Below are 21,128 nucleotides of genomic sequence, written 5' to 3' on the forward strand. Positions count from 1 at the left end.
TACAAACTGCTGTCTCTACGAAACGGAAGAATGAGAGGAAACCAGAACGCTGTTCATAGTTGCTTTTTTAAAAAAGAAAATTACTTACTGTATTTTTATGGCAGGAGGGAGAAAAAAATGTTAAAATGGTTTCTAATGAAGTCAGATATTTAAATGATGAATGACTAATATGTTTAGTAGAGACAAAATAAACCAATAAATGATTGTTCTTTGTCATTTATGTACTCAGGAAACTACCGTTTGCCATTATAACTAAACAAAGACTAATTTATAAATGATTTATTGAAAAATACATTTATTTTCATATAAAATTACAGTAGCAGTATCTTGAGAGGTTTTATAAATATTTTTGCAGAACACTATTCTAATTGAATAGTGTAAGTTCCATGTTTCTTTCAGAGCAATATGAAGTTACCTAGTAACTTTGTTTATACTGATTCAATTTACAGTTGAATTTTCTCCCTAATAAGATTAATTCAATTTTAAAACTGCTGGAACAGTAGTGATTAATAAAGGTATGTATAGATAATTCAATAGCTGTCAAATAACATTTTCTAATTTATATAAATGGTACTATGTACTAATAAAGATCTAAAGTCTCCCACCTATTTTTTAAACTGCCAGGAATATGCCCAAAGATACCTCACGTCTTTTGTATACCTCCTCAGGAGGCCATAATTTTTCATATTAATGCCTTAAATTCAACCTGATTTAAGTCTTTTCTTTGCCAGCTGATTCCTATATAACAACAAAAACTGGAGAATCTAAAACACATGCCCAAAGCATGGCTACCAGGGCATTAACAGTTTTTAAAAAGTACAAAAGCATTAAAGAAAACATTGGCTGTTTAGCCTAGAAGTTTTGTACTTTATAAACTTCACATTGTAGAAAGTGCCATCACAAATATACAGCAAAATCTGGGTTACAAAATCATGCGTTTTATGGCCCTAAAGTGCTGCCACTTACACGGGTTCATTCAGACATTGCACAACTGAAGAATCAGCACGTTTCACACCACACCACGTCTACTAGGGAAAGGGAAGAAGTGCACGGGAATAGGAGAGAAGCTAGTGACTTGGAACCTCCAAGTCTGGGCTATCTCCTTTTGTGAAAGCAAAATAACACTCCCAAGTGTTTTAGGACAAAATACCTAAGTTTTGTTTTACTTTTCATTAATAGAGCTGGCTGTGGACAGGTCGGAATGAATGTGAAATACAGTTCCTCTCCTGAAACATGTCAACAGAGACCTCATATTTGAGTACATTTTGTTCTCTATAATACTTATAAAAGCTTTGTCAAAGAGTTAGAAACTAGAGTTCTGAGCAGTGTTGATAATAAGTGCTAAATGGGAGAGGAAAAGGCAGTTGAGGTGTATAAAAATATCCTAAGGATATTGGAAGGAGTAAGTACCCATAAAAATGTCTTTTCCTGTTTTTAACAGGCTCTGATTAACTGGCTGCATTAAGGAAAGGGGCTCCATCATGTAGCATGCATTAAATGATGCTGCTAAACAGTTTGTAAAAAGACAGTTTCAGTACCAGGAACTAACCTCAGTGGGAACCTCGGTCATTAGCTACGTCTTGGAGACGGCGTAATAAGGCAGAATGATTTTCAGGACAAATTCTTTTTGCAGGTGATTCACTTCCATCTTCCAAAATAATCCCTCTCTTTTTAGTTGGAGTTTCTCCTGTCCGAATCATACTGTTAATTTCTCTCAGTCTCTGTGGTGGGGAAAAATAGACATAAAGACTTCAAATGCTAATGCATACAGCACAGTATATATTAAAGAATCTCAAATGAGCTTATCAGTTTATCTGAACAACTTTTCAGAGAAAAGTGACACAATTCTGTACATCTCAGATGGCTGAGAATGATGATTCTTTGGGTAGGGCTAGAGTTTTTACAGGCTTATCAAGCTTCAAGGTGATTTTGCTACATTTCTACAGTGTGTGAGTTCACACATTAGTAGATATTTTTATGATAGCTATACAGCATCACATGGCTGTGCTACAACTGAATCATTTAGATAAGATGTCCATCTTCTTTTCTTTAAAACTGCATGCTTTTTTTTTTTTAGTAATATGCCCTTGTATTCAGAACAATGTTGTTACTGGTGGTTTTTAGCAGCCTTTCTCCCCAGCTTTTCATTAGAGAAATAAGGCTCAATCTGCTAACACATCCATGGTAGGTAATAAATTGGTGCTAGCTAGTTATGTGTTATCCTTTGGAGAACTGAGAAAAGTTACTCAGATTATTTTCTCAGTTCACTGTTCACATGAGGAACCCCAGGGAATGCCACAAAGTAGGAGACAGAGCTTCTTAGGACGTTCAGCATTGTTTTCTCCAGAGTCCCAAAAGTCTTTTCTTAGATTTTCTTATAGCTTGTTGGTTAAAATTTTTTTTTAATTTTATTTATTTATTTAGTTGTATGTGTGTGTGTGTGTGTGTGTGTGTGTGTGGCCAGCTCAGCCCACCAGGGGGCGGGGCTGGCTGGCATGTGGTGCTGGGGGATTGAACCGTGGTCCCTGTGCTTTGCTACGCTTGTTCTAAGTAGGTGCTTTAGACCACTGAGCCATCTCGCCAGCCCTAAAATTTTTATTTCATGTACTTCCTCAAAGAATATTCACATATTTTTAGGTTAGTAAATTTCAAACATACAAAGGTAGACAATCAGGTATAATGAATCCATATGCTCATCAGTATACTTCAACAATTTTGGGAGCCTTACTGATTTATATAACCCATTTATTTCCCAGCCCCTAAGTTATTTTTAACATACCCTTGACACTTTACTCACTTCATCATTTTTATTCTTTGAAATAGTAAACAACCCTTCTTTTTTAAGTAAAATCACCAATGTCTGTTTTTGTCCGTGTATGGACTTTCACTAATCTTAACTATCATCAGAAAGCTTCCTTTGGGGATGTGGCCCAGTGGTAGAGCCCTAGCACAGCGTGCACAAGGCCTTGAGTCCAATGCCTAGTACCAAAGAAGTAAAATAATCTTCCTTTGACTCACTCTCTACTTTGCTGTGCTATAAAGTCTGTTCTATATTTGCTGTCTCTCTAGTCCCTCAGCTTGAATATTCCTTATATTATTCACTATGACTACATTAATTGTATAAATGTTTATAACAAATTATATAACATTAATATTTAGTCTATAATTAGAAACCTTTTAATATATAAGTAAATCAGTATTTGATATATAAGCACATTGGGGTGTTTATTTTTTTTTGGTACTGGGAATCAAATTCAGGACCTTGTGTTTGCCAGGTAGGTACTTGTGCTACTGAGCTATATCCCTAGCCCTAGGATGTTTATTATGTATATATAATATATATATTATTTTACACATAGTTTTTTAAAAATATATATCTATTAGCTTAAACATTCATAAAGTCCTATTCTAAAAAAAAATACCTGGACTTTAGCCACAACTCCTAATCATAAACAATAATATTATTCTTCCACTGAACAAGGGATGGTTTGTATGTATCTTTCTGCTAATACTATTTTGATTGGGTTTAAAACAAATAAAAGTGGGAGTAGCCAGGCCTATTTTTAATCCTGACTGCTCAGGAGGCCAAGGCAGGAGGTACATAAGTTCAAAGCAAGCTTGGACAACATTCAGTGCTAAAGCAAAAAAGAGATTTATATTCTGTTTGGAATATCTGTATAGTCAATACTGTCTGGAGTCTCCTCATACCAGTCTATATGGTTCTATCAAGATTATAGTTCTTGGGCCGGCCAAATAGGTCAATGGATTAAAGTGCCTTCAAGCAGGCGCAGGGGGCTGGGGGGGGGGGTGATCCCTGGACCTGCTGTGCCAGCCCCGCCCCCTGGGGCACACTGAGACGGCAGTTGAGACTGGGTGTGGTGATGCACTCCTGTAATCCCAGCTCTTGGGAGGCTGTAAACAGGTGGGTCACTACGAGTCCAGTCTAGTAGTGAGACCCTGAACACCCTGTAGACCCTTCCCTAAAATACAAAAAAAAAAAAATTATAGTTCTTATAGTATTTCTCTATCACACGCTTGTCCCCACTGATGTATTATTTCCCCCTAACAGTTCAATACTATAGTCAATACTACTATAGTGTATTTTTCAAGAAGTGTACCAATCTGCTGAAATTGATCTTATAGCATCACTAACAGCGTCACCATCTTAATTAACCTTCTGTGATGCTTGATGATTCTTCTGTCCTGGTAGGAAGAATATTAGTTTATTATAGGTTGGTTATTGTCCCAATCTACTCACTTTGTAAGGCTCTCCCTTAGTCTGAGCTAGCACTTACTAAATCATGACAGATCCTCTTACCAAGAGTCTCATAATTGCTAATTATTTCCTGTTGAAATGCAAAATTCTGTCGCAGAAATTCTTTTCAAATTTTCCAAAAGTGGTGACACTGTGGAGGTAGGATTAAAAACCACTGATCTGGATGCTAGTAATTTATACACTAAATATTTCCCCCATTGTCTTTATTGGTTCCAAGAACTTTCTGGAGATTTTTCTGTGTACACCACATGCCTTCTGTAGCTTGCCTTATTGCGTACAGTAGGAACTCACTACAGTGTTGAAAGGAAGTGAGGGGACACCCTTCCCTTATTGCTGATTATAGAGGGAAGGCATTCAGTCTTTCACCCTTACAGATAACAGTACTCTGGCAAGTGCTCATTAGCAAATTGTCTTAAGAGTAGCTGTACACCAGTGAATACTGGATTTTGTTGAAGCTTTTAGTTGAAGCTTTTCCTTCAACTAAGATGATTTTTTTTAAGAGTTTGTTATAGACCTGCCATTATTTCTTTATAATCACTTGGCAGAATTTACTAGTAAAGCAAATTATATTTATAGTTTTTTTTGGACAGGTGATTTTTAAACTAATTTCTTTCATAGATACAGGGCTACTTCTCCAGTAACTTTTTTTTTTTTTTTGGATGTTAGGACAGGGTCTACAAGGGTCTCACTATGTAGATCGAACTCGTAATGATTCTCTTGTTTTCAGCCTCCCAAGTGCTAGGATTACAGGTGTGCCCCACTGTGCCCAGTGTCCATTGCCGGCTCAGCACAGGCTGGGGGCGGGGCCAGTGGGGATCGAACCTGGAGACTGCTTCTACCTAAGCAGGCGCTTTAATCTGCTGAGCTATTTGGCGGGCCCTCCAGTAACTTTTATGGGTGTGAGTCTTTAAGGGAATTTATCCATTTCATCTGTGCTGTCATATATTTATTAGCATAAAGTTGTTGCTTAACACTCAACATACTTTTAGTGTATATTGGAAATGTATTATTTCTTTCATTTTCCTGCAAGTCTAGAAAAGAGATATATCAATATTTTCATATTTTCTCCAAAAACCTACCTGTTGTCTTTCGGGTTTTTTCCCCCACTTTCTCTCTTATATTTAAAGTGATTCCTGAGTTTTTTCCAGCTTCTTACACCAACATCTGCAGCCACTAATTTGAGACTTTTCCTCTTTCTCATAAATCTCCTTTTTAGCATTACTTTTACTGCATCTCACAAGTTTTAATATTTTGTGTTTTCCTTAGTTCACACATTAATTTCTCAAATAATGTGGTCTTTACTCACAGAAATCTGTGAATAAGTTTCCAAAGTTTAGATTTCCCAGTTATTACTTCTATAATGATTTCTGATTTAATGCCACTCTAGCCAGAAAAAATGCATTATTTGAATTTTTCAGTATATCTTGAGCAGGCAGGAGATGTAGCCCAGTGGCACAGTTCTTGTCTAGTACGTTTGAGGTTCTAGGTTTCACCCTCAGCACTACTAAAAATAAATTGAAGGGGGCCAGGGAGATGGCTCAGTAGAATAAGTGCTTCCCTGGCAAGCACAAGGGCCTGAGTTCAATCCCCGGTTCCACCAAAAAAAAAAAAAAAATTGAGACTTTCTTATGGTCCAGAATGTGGTCTGTTTATAAACATTCCATGTGCAGTTGATGCTGCTGATGTGTTCTATTAATGCCAGTTGATCTGTTTGAAAATAATGATTTTTTGTATCCTTACTGATTTTCTCTACCTACTGCCTTTATTAATTATGTTGAACTTTTTCACTATGAACATTTTATTTATGATTTTATATCCTCACTGTCATTAGGAAGTTAATTTCTATCACTGATACTATTCTTTGCTCTGAAATCTTTTAATATTAATATAGCTACTCCACCATTTGATGAGGGCTAGCCTGCTCTTTTTCCATCCTTTAACTTGTGGGTGTGGGGGGGGGTGCTGAATATTGAACCCATGACCCTTTGCTCTGAGCTACTTCCCAGCCCTCTGTATTTTTATTTTGAATCAGAGTCTCACTAAGTTGCCCACAGCTGTACTCAAACTCACAATGCTCCTGCTTCCACTTCTTGGTGCTCAGAGTACAGGCGTGTACCATCATACTTGGCCCATCCTTTAACGTTTAAAACTCTTGACATTTAATCACAAACTATAGAATTCATTCATTTAAAATGTACTGCTAGATGGCTTTTGGTGTGTTTCCAGAGTTAAGCAACCATCACCACATTCAATTTTCATGCTCCTATTACCCCAGAACGTAACTACTTCTCCATTAGGAAAAACTGTATTCTCCATTAGGCAACCTACATTAATCTTTCTGCCTCTTTATAGTGGCCCCATTCTGGATATTTCACATAAATGGGATCATATGATATGTAGCTTTTCGGGACTGGCTGCTTTCACCATGTTTTCAAGGTTCATCCACACTACAGCATTTACCAGCATTTCATTCATATTCCATTGGGAGGCTATACATTTTATTTATTCATCAGTTAATGGGCATTTGTGTTGGCATCCTTTAAATTATTTGTGTCTTTACTTTTAAAACTATTTGGGAGCAGCATACAGTATGATCTCTTTTATCCAGGCTGACAATTCTGTCTTTCAATTGGTGTAGTTAGACCACATATTTTCACAGCCATTAGTTTACTCTTTCTCCATATTTCTTTTTCTTTTTTTTTTCCTTTTTTTTGAGACTGGTCTTATAGTGTAGTCCATGGTGACTTTGTAGACCTGGTGGGCCTCTAACTCACCATCATCCTGCCCTCAACCTCCAAAATGCTGGGATTAGAGATGTGCACAACCACACTTGGCTCTTACTTCCTTCTGAATTGAGTACTATGATTACAGGTCATCTCTTTTGTCTAATATTTGTATGCTTTTATATTTAGACTCTTCTTGCTCTGTGCAAACAGCAATATATCTATTTTTATGATTTTTTTCATTTAACTTTTTAATTGCAGTTTATTTAGTTGTAAGGTTAAGCGTTTAATTGTATAGGAAATGTTAGCATTTCCTCCCACTTCAATTGCTTCTGGGGACTACTCTTACCAATTTTCTCTAGGTTTTATAATTAATCCCACTGAGACTATCACTGTAATTAAACTAAATTTATGTAATGTTTCAAAAAAATTGTACCTTTTAAATAGCCTTTCTATTCAGAAAGGTTGATATAGCTTAATTTATTCCAGTCTTTAAAAATTTCTAGTTCTAGAGCACTTGCTTTACCATGTTGAAGGCCCTGGCTTCAATCCCTAGTACCTCCCCACAGCCTTTCCCCCAAAAAAGATTCTAAGCCTACAGAAGAGTTCAAAGAATAGTGTATTTGTTGTTCTTACATATATATTTTTTCTAACTGAACCATTCAGAATTAAATTGTTGACAATTTAATGATAGTGGGACATTTTATCTCTGACTACTTTAAGCATAGTCTCCCACATAATCCAGTTGCATCAATGCTCAAGAAATTTAAAATTTTCCAAATTATCCCACCAATGTCCTGTGTAGCTGTGCTCTCCTGTGCAAGATTCCAATCAAAGATCATGTCTCAGGCTGGGGCTGGGGCTCAGTGGTAAAGCCCTTGCCTTGCATGCACAAAGACCTGGTTTCAATCCCCAGCACCACAGAAAAAGCCACCCCAAACAAAAGATCATGTTATCTGTATGTTCTCCCAAGTGGTACCTCCTCCATCCTCTACTGCTTCTAAGTTATTCCCAGTGATCTAGGCTTAACTGTCACGTGGAGGTTTTCTCTCTGCCACTGCGTGAATGTACTCCCACTTCTCAGTTGTTTAGGTTTTTTTAAAAAAAAAAAAACAAAAAAAAACAGGTCCTGGGGATTGAACTCAGAGTCTTAGTACTTAGCTATATCTTCAGCCCTTTTTATTTTGAGCAGAGTGGCCTTGAATTTAGCAGTCCTCTCAAGTAACCAGGATTACAGGCCGTATACCACCACACAGCTTGCCAAGTTTCAAGGTTTCCAACTTTCCACCTTAAACCTCATTCAGGCTTTTCACCCTTCTTATGAGGGTGAGATAGCTGCTACTACATAAACCTATGCTCCTATGACTGTCACCCTGCAATCTCTGTTTCTCCATTTAGAGAAAGAGTCCACAGGACAGACACACCCTGTCCCAGAAACAGCAGCAACTTGGTGATCTGTTTTGGGATCCAAATTTTCTGTTCCTTTGGAAAAGTTTAATTTTACAAATAAAAACCACTCTTCAGATTTACTGTAGAAGGTTCAAAATGCACAAATAGAAAATGAGGGGATAAAAGTAAATCACATTCCTTGCCCTATTTCCAACTCGAATGTTCTCAAAAATCACACCAACCAACCCTGTTTTTTACTTCACTGGGACTTACTGGCCCACTCCCCAGCAGTTCCCTCCACTCCAGCGTGTGCATAGGCTTAACACAAACCCTATTGGTACCATCCTAAAGCATTTTTGGAGTAATGAAGGCTAAAACTAATGTTAGTCTCACCTTTGATGGACTGTTGCTGAAGTAGTAAAAGATCTTTTCTCTAGGAGAAAGCATTGTTTCATTTTTATGTGGGGAAATGTAGACAGGATGATTTTGAGACAGCTGTACTCGGCGAGGGGAGCCTGTTCTTACAAATGGATATGGAGAGAGTGGAGGAGCATCCATCTGTTAAAAACAAAACCAGTCATTTTAAGAAAAAAATTGCTAAAAAGATATATTTATTGAAAACATAGTATTTTATTGAGTTAAAATATAAACAGTTTCATGAAAGTAAACAGATAAATTAGCAATAGTGAACAAACCTAAAAAAAACCTAAAACTAAACATTAAGTGCTTAGTCTGTGTCATTGTTTTAAGCATTTTCTAATACGTCATTTACTCCCAGCTACAATCCTATAAGCTAAAAACTACTCTGTTCCTATTTTATATACCAGAAATAAGAGAAAATGAAATAGTTTGTAGTGTCACCACCAGTCTTAAGTACTGAATGATGTGAATTAATGTAGCTGTCTCTGGTAGTACATATAGGAAATCCAAATCCAAATTACTCTTAATGCTTAGCAACAACAGAGATTTGGTTATTAGGCAAATTATTTCCATTTGAACCTTCCTCAGGTTTACTTAATAAAATAATTATTTTGTAAATCTAGTTTATATAGAGAACATAACAAATATAATTGATTCCTTATCTTCAGGAATGAAAAAAGAATGAAATAATCCCTGTCAAACATACTACATTTGCCTGTGAGTACTTGAGGGCAAATGTTTTGATTTGCTTTATGTAGATGTTGTTGTAGAACTGAATGAGGTCTCCTCTCTCCTCCTCCTCCATGTCACTGTTGGCACCCATGAGACGAGTAGGTGTTGGAGGGGCACTGCTAGGCTGTGGAACGGGCAAAGTGCTGCTGGACCTCATGACGGGGCTGGAGTCTCTACTGGCTGCAGCCAGAGGAAGAAAGGGTATTAAGTCACAAAAATTGCCAGTACAATTATAAAAAAGAAAATTCAGTCAGAAAAAGCTATCTGTGCTACTTATCATTGGCACTAAGTGGCTACTCTCTTCTTTGTACAAAGTAGTCAAAGGTCAGACAGATTATTAATAACTGAACTCCTATGCTCTAATCCGAGCAAGCGTTTCCTGAATAGTTTCCATTAGGAAGTTACACCACATTTTCTGGGCCCTAAGCAGCAACTAGGGATAGCATTTCTACAACATAGAAGTTAGGCCAGCAGATTCCTGCCTCAAACTTTCTGTGATTTCCCCTAGAGAAAAATGTTAGGCACTATGTACCTCCAAGCTGTGGAATGAAGGACAGCTTTGCCACTAAATTTAGCATTGGATTTACTGCTCCAGCAATGTCTTTGCCAATAAAACACTTTATGTAGTGGTTATTTCATTTAATAATGCTTAGTGGTGTAGGCCTTCAAATTTTTTTAAACCTAATCTTGTTTTATAAGAGTTCATAAAGATCTTGCTTACTTCTATCTTTGTTTAGTTCTGCTGGCGAATTCTGATGGCTTCTGCTATCACTGCTGCCAGAATTTCTTCTTTTTCTTTTCCCTTTTATCAAAACACTTCTATATACCTTAAAAGAGACAGTGAGAAGGTGACAGAGGCTAGTATTTATTGGACACATCCTAGATGATAGGCCTTGATATGTTCCTGGGTTCTTATAACAATCCTATATAATGGTAGTTTTCTTCCTCAGAAGCTATTAAGAAATGCAGCCAAAGTTGTAACAGCTACTTCATAACTGACCTGGGATTTACACTACAGCCTGTCTAGCTTTACAGACTGCCGAAAATACTACAGAGCAGTAGTACTACTTAACCACAAACCAAGTCACTCTAAGTCACATTCAAAGACCTACCAAATTTGCCTTTCAGAGACAAATGGATGACATTACAGTTAAAGTACAGCAAGGCGTGGCAACGCACACCTGTAATCCCAGCACTTGGGAGGCTGAGGCAGGAAGGTCACTGAAAGTTCAAGGGCAGACTGGGCTACATAATGAGTTTAAAACTAGCCTGAACTACATAGGGAGACCCCCTAGCCCTCCAAAACTACCAAAGGAAACGAATTTAAAATTTTAATTAACATTATCTTGGTTGAATAAACAGAAGTGCATTTACTCAGCTGAAAGGTGACATAGAAAGCAAGAAGTGGTTAATGACAAAAGATTAAAGTAGCAACTTCCTGTATAATTTTACTTGTTTATCGTGGAAAAAAAGTGCAGAACCAACTGTGGTTAATTTCTTTGTACTCATCACAGACTTTAAACTTCACTTTCATCTCAGACAAAAATGTAGTTACCTGGCTCCTGGCCTGTGGCTGAGTCCTATAACAGCGCATGATGTTCTGGAAGGACCTGTCTTCTTTTGTGACCTGGCAGAAAATGAGAGGATCAGCGATAAACTTCTAGTGGAACAGTGTGAGTCTCTTAGTGAACCTGCTCTCTCCTGAAAGTGGTAGAAATTATATTTTAAAAAGCAGTAATTCAGGGGCTGTGGAGATAACTCAGTTGAATAAGTGCTTGCCTGGCAAGCGCAAGGGCCTGAGTTCAATCTCTGGCTCCACAAAAATAAATAAATAAATAAATAAATAGGCAGTAATTTAAATCCTTTGGAAATGAACCTACAGACATACAAAAATGAAGAGATATCTATTCAGGAAAATCTAAAGTTCAGGAAGAACAGAGAGCTAGGTATGTGAGCCAAGACCTGGAGTAAAAAAGTGTAATAACAAATGAAAAACTGAAAAAACAAAACAACAACAACAAAAAAAAAAAAGAAAGAAAGAAAGAAAGAAAGAAAGAAAGAAAGAAAGAAAGAAAAGAAAAACTCATCAGAGGAGGAAAGCCAAAGAAACATTTGAAAGTAAATGGAAAAATAATTTCATTTTCAGGGAAACTCCAATAAAAGCTGAGTTGCATCACAAACTATACAAGTTAAGCATGCCTATATATGAGGCACTGTTGGAACTGTAACAGAAATACACTATATAGGGCCAGCCAGATAGCGCAGCAGACTAAAGCACCTGCTTAGACAGGCGCAGGGACCAGGGTTCAATCCCCAGCATGTTGTGCTGGCCCCACCCCCAAGACACACTGAAACATCGAATGAGACTGGGTGTGGTGGTGCATGCCTATAATCCCAGTGCTTGGGAGGCTAAAAACAGGAGGATCACTATGAGTGATCTATGTAGTGAGACACTGTAGACCCTGTATAAATACATTTTTTAAAAAAAGAAATATACTATATACAGGGCAACAGGCAGGGAAAAATAAGATCAAAATATGGCATATGCATGTGTGAAAATGTCTTTAACTCATTATTCAATTTGTGTGAATAATATAATTTTTTAAAATAAAGGCATTATATTTAGTATTTAAGTGTTTATAAAAGTATAATAATGGGGGGCTGGCCAAATAGCTCAATGGATTAAAGCACCTGTAAACAGGGACAGGGGCTGGGGTTCCAATGCCAGCCCCGCCCCTGGGGTGCACTGAGATGGCAGTTGAGACTGGGCGTGGTGGCACACACCTGTAATCCCAGCTCTTTGGAGGCTGTAAACAGGCGAATCACTACAAGTCTGATATATTAGTGAGACCCTGAACACCCTGTAGACCCTTCCCTAAAATACAAAAAAAAAAAAAAGTATAATAGTATTACATTTATATAAAGAAATAGTATATTTGCCAAAAATAATACAAACGATGTAGGCAGGAGCAAAACTATGGGCAAAAGAAATTCTCTTGATGGTAGCTTAAATCCACAGGAATCATTAAGAGACGCAAAATGATAAGGTTAATATAACAAAAGCTATAAATAAACATTCCTGTCTTCACTCAGCTCCTTTAAAAGTCAAATTTGTATCAAGTAATAATAATAAAGTATTGTTGGATTTATATGATTTATGGATGGAACATTCATAACAATATCACTAAAAAAATGAAAAAAATAGGAAACATGACACTTCTCCATCTCAATAGAATTTAGTTAGTATGACTCAGAAGCTGATTTTTGACAAATTAAAATATTTATGGTAAGCCCTAGAGCAAATACAAAGGTAACAAGTTAAATTATTACTAAAATTCTACATTAAAAAAATTTAATGCAGAGGAAAGCTGCAAAGGAGAATTAAAACAACTACAAGATATATAGGCGGGCATATAGCTCTGTGGCACAAGCCCCTGCCTGGCAAACACAAGGTCCTCAGTTTGATTTCTGGTACCAAAAATAAATAAATAAATAAACAAAAAACACATACAGAAAACAAAGTAAAATCATAGAAATATAGTTATATCAATAATATTTCATATGAATGGATTATAAAATCCATGTGACCAGGCGAGGTAGTGTATGCCTATAATCCTAGCACTTGGGAAGCTGACATAGGAGAATCACCTCAAGTTTGAGGCTAGCTGGACTACGTAGTGAGGTCAAGGTCAGCCCGAACTATGCGGTGAGACTGTGACTCAAAAAACCAAAGTAATAAAAACAAAAAACCCATGTGTCAAGGGGGAACAGAATTTTGCACTAAGGTGCTAAGATTATCCAATAGGGAAAAGATAGTTTTTTAACAGTGCTGGGGCAAACAGAAAGCTACATACAAAAAATGAAAATAGGCTGGATGTGGTAGCATATGCCTATAATCCCAGCACTCTGGAGGCTGAAGCAGGAGGATCTCTGGGAGTTTGAGACCAGCCTGGGCTATAAAGTAAGTTCATGGCCAGCCTGAACTGCAGAGCAAAACCCTGTCTCAAAAAGACAAGGAAACAAAAAATTATATTTCTATCTCATACAGTATAAAAACTTAATCAAAGTTGGTCAAAGACTTAACTATAATACTAAGAAAACATAAGAATAAACATTATGATCACAGATCTGGCATTAGATTCTTAGATATGACACCAAAAGGGTGAGTAAAAATGAAAAGTCCAAAGTAATTAAAATTAAAAACCTCTATGCTTCAAATGCAACTATCAAATGAAACACAGAAGGAGGAAAAGTATTTGTAATTCATTAATCTGGCAAATAGTTGTGTTCAAAATACATAAACAACTCCAACAACTCAAAAATAGACAACCCAATATAGGAAAACAAAATATTTGAACAGGTATTACTCCAAGGACAATATATAAATGGACACTACAGAAATGAAAAGATGATACATCAGTAGGCAAATCCAATTCAAAACCACAATGAGACAGCACTTCACACTCACTAGAATAAAAAACTCAGATAACAGGTCTGGTATGGTGGTGCACACTTGCAAGCCCAGCTCCCTGGGAGACTAAAGCAGGACTACAAGGTGAAGGCCACAGTGGGCAATTTAGCAATCCTTGTCTCAAAACTAAGTGGGGAATATAGCTCTGAACAAGGCCCTGGATTTAATCCCCAGTATTGCAAAACAACACTCAACTCAGATAAGAAAAGCCAACAAGGGCCAGCCGGATAGCTCAGCGGACTAAAATGCCTGCTTAGGCAGAGTGCAGAGATCAGGGTTCAATCCCCAGCACCACATGCAGTGCCAGTCCCATCCCAAGGCATGCAGAGAGGGTGAGTAAGACTGGGTGTGGAGGTGTGCACCTGTAATCCCAGTGCTTGGGAGGCTGAAAACAGGAGACACTATGAGTCCGATCTGTACAGTGAGACCCTGTAGACCCTGTACTAAATACTTTTTTTTTAAAAACCAACAAAAGATACTCAACACCACTAGTCATTAAGCAAAACTACAAGATGCCACTCACCTGTTAAAGCTGTATGGCTACAACTTAAAACACTACAACAAACAACATGTAAACTAATTTGGCAAAGATACAGCAAAATTGGAATGTTACTCCATTACTAGTAGTAATATGGAATGATGATTCCTCAAAATGTAATATAAAGAATTACCATATGGCTCTGCAGTTTACCTCCTGGGCATAAACCCAGAGAACCAAAAACAAGCACCCAAACAAGTCCTTGTACACCCATATTCACGAAAGTACTATTTACAATAGTCAAAGGCTAGAAACAGCCCAGATGTCTATGAATGGGTGAACTGACATACAAATTTGATACATCCATACTGGGGATGTCATTCAGCCATAAAAAGGAATCAAGTAGTGATACCAAAACATGGATACAGGTTAGGAAAAAAATGGCTATACCCTGAAAACATTATCTTAAGTGAAAGAAACCATACACAGAAGGTTATGTACTGTACCACCCAGTTTAGAAGATTATTCAGACTAGATACAAGAATATAGACTGGTTGTATATATATGGACTGCTGGTTCCCAGAGGCTGTGAGAGGGAGAATGGGAAGAAATTACTGAATGCACAAAGGGCTTTATTTTGCAAGGATGGAAATGTTCTGAAACTAGAAAGAGGTGTTGAACATACAACACTGCAAATGTACTAAATGCCCCTGAACTGTTCACTTTAAAATGGTTAACTTTGTTATGTGAGCTTCACTTCAATAATTTTTTTTTAAAGATAATAAAAGGTATTGAGAAACTGGTGAACTTAAGACTGTCTTATGTTGTTGGTGGGAATGTGAAGTGGTATAGTATTTTAGAAAATAGACTGGCAGTTCCTCAAATGGTAAAAAATAGGTACCAAGGATCCACTAATCATTCTCCAATATATACCCTAAAATTATGAGAAGATGTGTCTACACAGGGGGCTGGTGAGATGGCTCAGTGGTCTAGGGCGCCTACTTGGAACAAGCTTGGCAAAGCACAGGGACCACGGTTCAATCCCCCAGCACCACATGCCAGCCAGCCGCGCCCCCTGGTGGGCTGAGCTGGCCACACACACACACACACACACACACACACACAAAAAAAAAATTAAAAAAAAAAAAGACGTGTCTACACAAAAGCTTATGTACAAATCTAATAGCAATATTATTCATAATAGCCAAAAAGCAGAAAAAATTTGACTGTCCATCAATTAATGAATAGATAAAAATACTATATAATGTACTGTCACATACTACGATACACTAAATTATATTTTTTTATTTTATTTAGTTTTTGGTACCAGAGATTGAACTCAGGACCTTCCACTTGCCAGGCAGGTGCTAATACCACTGAGCTATCTCCCTGGCCCGTAAATTGTACATTCTAAATAGGTGGATTATATTTCATTAAAGGTGTTTAAAAATGTTCTGAGTAGGTGAGGTATACTGGCACACATCTGTAATATCAGACTCAGGTTATAAGTAAAATGAAAGAATAACAAAACAACAAATATATTCTGAGTAATGAAATACCATCTTTGGCTATTTGATATGGGGTCTCATGCCTATAATTGAAGCATTTGGGAGGCTGAGGTGGGAGGACTGCTGCAGGTTCCACACCAGTCTGTGCTCACAGTGAGTTCAAGCCCAGTCTGAACTACATAGAGACACTGTCACCAAAAGCAAAAAACAAAAATAAAATGAAAAGAATTAGCACCTTTGCTTCTGTCTTTTTCCACCTGAATGATACTCACCTTTGCCATGACATAAATGGCACACATTAACAACTGGTCCAGATGTCTATCAATCATAAGTTCAGGACACTGAATCATGGAGAATTCAAAGCAGGTCCAGATTTTTTTCCTCAGTTCATCTGAAATATCTAGTTTCGCACAAAGATCCCGAAGGCGGACACCTGCTAAGTGGTAAACCTAACAGATAAACAAGAACATTTCATATTTTGCTTAACGATTACTTTTTGCAAGTTCATTCTCTGGTAAAGGTACATGAAGAATTACCTTTCTAAAGAAAAGTGATAAAGAGCTGGTGGTCTTGGGTCTAACACTGCTGCTGGAGAAAGCCTGGCCTTGTTTTTGTTGTCCGCCTGGGGAAATCTGCTGAATGGCCACCTGACCAGGGACTTGCAAAGTTGTTCCTGTGACCTGTTGAGAACTCAGACTTCCAGCCAGGGCCTGCGCACTGAGGGGCTGAATGGAGCCTGTCACGGCTTGTGCCTGCCCTCCGACATTGACTTGGACTGGGAAGAAAGTTATCCCTCCATTTTCATTGGCAATACCTGCAGTTTGTTGGTGGAGGTATGCAGAACATAACAATGAGGCTGTCCCGGGAGAGGTCTCCATCTCTCTCAAGTCCCCTCCCACCCCAACTCCTCTATCCCATATTCACATTTCAGCCAGAAGAACTCAATATCCAACTGTCTTCCTTACCTTGTACAGGAATGGTTACTGTTTGTCCATTGTTGGCTGTGACAGTGGCTGTTGCCATGGTGACCAATGTCTGTCCAGGAACTGGTGTGACAGAAACTGCCTCTCCAGATACACTCTGCACAGGGACAGCATTGACTAAGGGTTGTGAGGGAATGCGCCCAGGTGTCCCTCCATCAGAGGGGCTGTCATTTTCAAACAGCCGCCTTCTGGTAGTGCTGACTGTTGGGGAGCTGTATCTATCATACAGTGTGGTTGGAGATGTTATGCCTAAGATCAAAACAGATTGTACAACTCTTTAACACATGACAACAGGTCTGACTTCCATCCAAGGTCTTACATTCAAAAATAACCAATGTTTGAAATAGTTCATGACTTAAAAAGCAAACATTTCTATTTCTCTCACAGTGCTTCTTTCTCCACTCCACCTTGTCCTAGGCATTGTTGTTAACTATTACAAGGACTTCGTAATGGAAGAGCAATTTAAGGAGTTATTTTAGAGCTGAGGATCTGGCTCAGTAATAGACTGCTTGCCTAGCATTCTGAAGCCCTGCACCACACATAAAACAATAAGGAACTATTCTGTTTTTCTATAATTTTTTACCATATGCAAATTCTAACTTCATATATGATATAATTTCCCTGTAAAACCACTATTTATAAGGAGACATAATGGTATTATAATGGTACCTGAGTTCACAAATGCTTTTGTTGTAAACAATTTGTTTCAAAAACACAAGCTGTTACAGTCAAAGTTTATAAAGGAAAAGATTTACCACAGGACACATAATTTATAGGATTATCTTATAGTATTTACCCAAAGAGTCAAATGCAACAGACTAGGAAATCTGTCTATGTGCTACAGACCCAAACAATCCAGCTGAGGCCTGGATCCCATGGCAATGTCCTGCATGAGTCCAGGTGGAGGTCTAGAGCCTGGGGCAACCAACTCATGCAAGTCAGCTTCAAGGATCTGCACCAGGAAGGCCCAAAGGTCAGTGGTAGAAGCTAGAAAGTCTGCACCAGCAGGACCTTCCCCAGTAAGCTGAACAATCTGCACTGGAGCTAGGAAGCGATATTCCAGGTTAGGACCAGAGCTCCCCTCAAGAGAACCACAGCCATTCTCAGACTCAGCAAGGGCCCAAGCTCCTTCAGTGATGAAAACAGCCAAGTTCATCAGGAAAATCAGTGAGACAAGCTTCTCTGGGAGAATCAACAACACTGTCTTCCCCTCCAGTTCTGCTCTTATGTGGCTGGCAACAATCCTCAGGTGGGCCTTCCACACCCAGCACCACCCTGTTTCAGTTCAGGTGGGTGTTACAAGTTGACTATTGGTTAAACCACCTATAGTGGTTGACACCATTGTGTCAACTTGAGAAGTTGGAAGCTTGGCTGGATGGGCTCAGAGATTCCTCACTCTAGAGTGACTGAGCACAAAAAAGATATAAAAGGGAGTTGAGGCAGGATTTAGAGTTCCACTTCCTTGGAGGAGCTCTGATCTTCACAGCCACGCCACTTCCCTCAGAGGACCTCCAGTCTTCGCAGTGAGCACAGAAGGAAGGGAGAGGCTTGCTAGAATCTGTAGCTGCATCTCCTCCCTTTGCTCTTTGCTGTTTTCTGCCATAAACTGCTTCCCTCTGCCTTGTGCCAGTCTGCCTTGGAGCCAGCGGAGTATGGACTAAAGCCTTCACTAACTGTGAGCTAAATAAACCTTTCCTTCCTTAATTTTGGGTGTTGGGTATTTTGTCCCAGCAACAAGAGAAAAGCAACTGAGATACCACCACACAAGCATTTGGCAAAATTTTGTTTGTGCCTGCAGACTCTGCAATGGATAACAAATACAATGCAGCCATCTTTCCCACACAAACACAAAAAGGGCCATCTTTACCAAAACTGTGGAACAAATTAATTCTGTGAGCCAAGGTAGCACTGTCTATCATTGGGCAGCATATTGCTCCAGTTTTTAATGAAACTTCACCTTTGTCTTTTTCCACAGATAGAAAATTATCAAAATTTAATAATGTTCTTTAGCAAGGTAGACGTACATGGTCTAGATTTAACTAATCTTAGTATTTCTGTTTTGCTTTATTTTGCAATATTAGAGATTAAACCAGGCCTTTGTTCACAGTAGGCAAGTATCCTACACTGAGCTATACTCCCAGCCTTTTTTAAAAATTATTTTGAGGCAAAGTCTGTCTAAGTTGCCCAGGTTAACCAATGATCTTCCTAACTCAGCTTTCCAAGTAGCTGGAATTACAGATATATACCAACATGCCCAGTCCATAATTTTTAAAAAGTTTTATTGATATATGGTTAATATATCAATATGGTTGATATATGGTTATTGATATATGGTTCACATCCATTAAAGTTGTATAATTCAATGGTGTTTGGTATATTACCTTAATGATTTTTTAAAATTCTAGTTAAAAAAATTATATATATACATATATATATATATATATACACACACATATATACATATATATATATATATAGCCATTTTAACCATTTTTAAGTGTACAACTTGGCAGCATCTATAATATTGTAGAACCATTAACATTACCTATTTCCAATTTTTTTAAACTTTGTACCAGGGATCAAACTCAGGATGTTATGCTTGTCAGGCAGGTGCTTATGCCACTGAGCTATCTTCCTAGCCACAAAACATTTTAAACTCCATCCCCCCCAAAAAAAAAAACCCAAAAAGCAAGAAAGTGGAGTTGCATGCCTATAATCCTAGCTACTCAGAAGGCTGAGGCAGGAGGATCACAAGTTCCAGGCCACCAATCTGAGGAACTTAGCAAGACTCTGTCTGCAAATAAAGGTTAAAAAAAAAGGCTGACTATGTAGCTCAATGCACAAGGGTTCAAGACCCATCACACCAACACCATCATCCCCTCCCCCAAAAAGAAATTTAATACCAAATAATAATCCATAGATTAGGGAGGAAAAACTATACTAAAGTAGGACTAAGAAAGACCAGCTGACAGATCTGTGAACAATTCCAAGTAGATGTGAAGCAGAAAAATATTAAACCATTATAATTCCTCTTTCAAAAATGAATATTTTCTTTTCTTTTTTTATCTAATGGTTATATATTCAAATTTTTTTCTTATAATTTTATTGATAAACATAGCAAAGAGACAGTTTCAGATCAAATTGGTAGGACAGTTTCAATAATTCAAAAATGAATACATTTTCATATGGATCAATGACTCACTTATCATGCACTACTTAAGAGTGATTTTTGAGTGCTGGCGAGATAGCTCAGTGGACTAAGCATCTGCTTTGGCAAGCATAGGGACCAGGGTTTGATCCCCAGACCTGCACACTACCCCTACCCCCTGGGGCATGCTGAGCTGGCCACCAAGACCAGGTGTGGAGGTGCATACCTGTAATCCCAGCACTGGGAAGGCTGGAAACAGGAATAGCACTACAAGCCTGAGCTGCATAGTGAGACCCTATACCAAATACATAAATTTTTTTAAAAAAGTGATTTTTGACTTTTAAACAGATTTTTCTTCAGCAACTGCTTTTCAATTATATTACAACACTAATCTAGAAACAAAAATACTTTAATGACATTCAACAATACAGAACCCTCCAGATTTATATAATTGGTCTTTAAAAAGTAGGTGCAGGCCTGGAGGTGTGGTTCAGTGATAGATGTGTACTTAGCATGTTTAAGGCCCTGAGTTTATTCCCAGCACCAAGAAGAACAAAACAAGAAATATGAAAGGAGTTGTAGATATTGAAACTTTGTATCTGGAAGGTCATCTGAGAAACTGCTTACAATACAAACCAAATGTATAGGAAACCTAGTCTTTATCTGTAGCTAATTAGACCATGCAGCTCTGTCTAAAAGGCTTTTCTACTTGTTCTGATTAGAAAGTACTACATATTTGCCTCTAAAACATTAGAGAATTTACCAGGAATTCTATCACCCCAAATAATTCCTAACAATCTAGTTTTTCCATCCCTACCCTTTTGTATGCTCTTAGATAAACATACACTTAAAAAATAAGAATCACATTTAATATATGATACACCTTCCTTCGGAAAAGATACTTGCTCTGATAGGCTTTGGCTTGGTAGGAATGCTTATCTGTTTCTATCTCTCTCACACACACAATCTTATATATTTTCTTGTGTTTTTTCTTCTTTTT

At 37.9% G+C, this 21,128-nt stretch overlaps 2 protein-coding genes across 3 annotated transcripts in view; one reads left to right on the plus strand and one right to left on the minus strand.

The window, feature by feature from the left end:
* The window catches only part of Aktip (AKT interacting protein), an 11,989-nt gene extending 10,524 nt beyond the window's left edge, over nucleotides 1-1,465 (plus strand). Inside the window, exon 11 of the mRNA XM_004637057.2 lies at nucleotides 1,442-1,465. Within this exon, the coding sequence (XP_004637114.1) occupies nucleotides 1,442-1,465 (24 nt within the window). The remainder of the gene's footprint in view (nucleotides 1-1,441) is intronic.
* Rbl2 (RB transcriptional corepressor like 2) overlaps nucleotides 276-21,128 on the minus strand; it is a 52,175-nt gene continuing 31,322 nt past the window's right edge. For both annotated transcript variants that reach the window (XM_023721757.1, XM_004637022.3), the window contains exons 15-22: nucleotides 16,963-17,229; nucleotides 16,534-16,811; nucleotides 16,270-16,446; nucleotides 11,096-11,167; nucleotides 10,262-10,367; nucleotides 9,515-9,720; nucleotides 8,782-8,946; nucleotides 276-1,721 (exon numbers count right to left, since the gene is read on the minus strand). In XM_023721757.1, coding sequence (XP_023577525.1) covers nucleotides 1,551-1,721; nucleotides 8,782-8,946; nucleotides 9,515-9,720; nucleotides 10,262-10,367; nucleotides 11,096-11,167; nucleotides 16,270-16,446; nucleotides 16,534-16,811; nucleotides 16,963-17,229 — 1,442 coding nt within the window. In that variant the 3' untranslated portion in view covers nucleotides 276-1,550. The remainder of the gene's footprint in view (nucleotides 1,722-8,781; nucleotides 8,947-9,514; nucleotides 9,721-10,261; nucleotides 10,368-11,095; nucleotides 11,168-16,269; nucleotides 16,447-16,533; nucleotides 16,812-16,962; nucleotides 17,230-21,128) is intronic.

The sequence above is a fragment of the Octodon degus genome, unplaced genomic scaffold (assembly GCF_000260255.1).
Source record: "Octodon degus isolate 3935 unplaced genomic scaffold, OctDeg1.0 scaffold00085, whole genome shotgun sequence".
NCBI lineage: Eukaryota > Metazoa > Chordata > Mammalia > Rodentia > Octodontidae > Octodon > Octodon degus.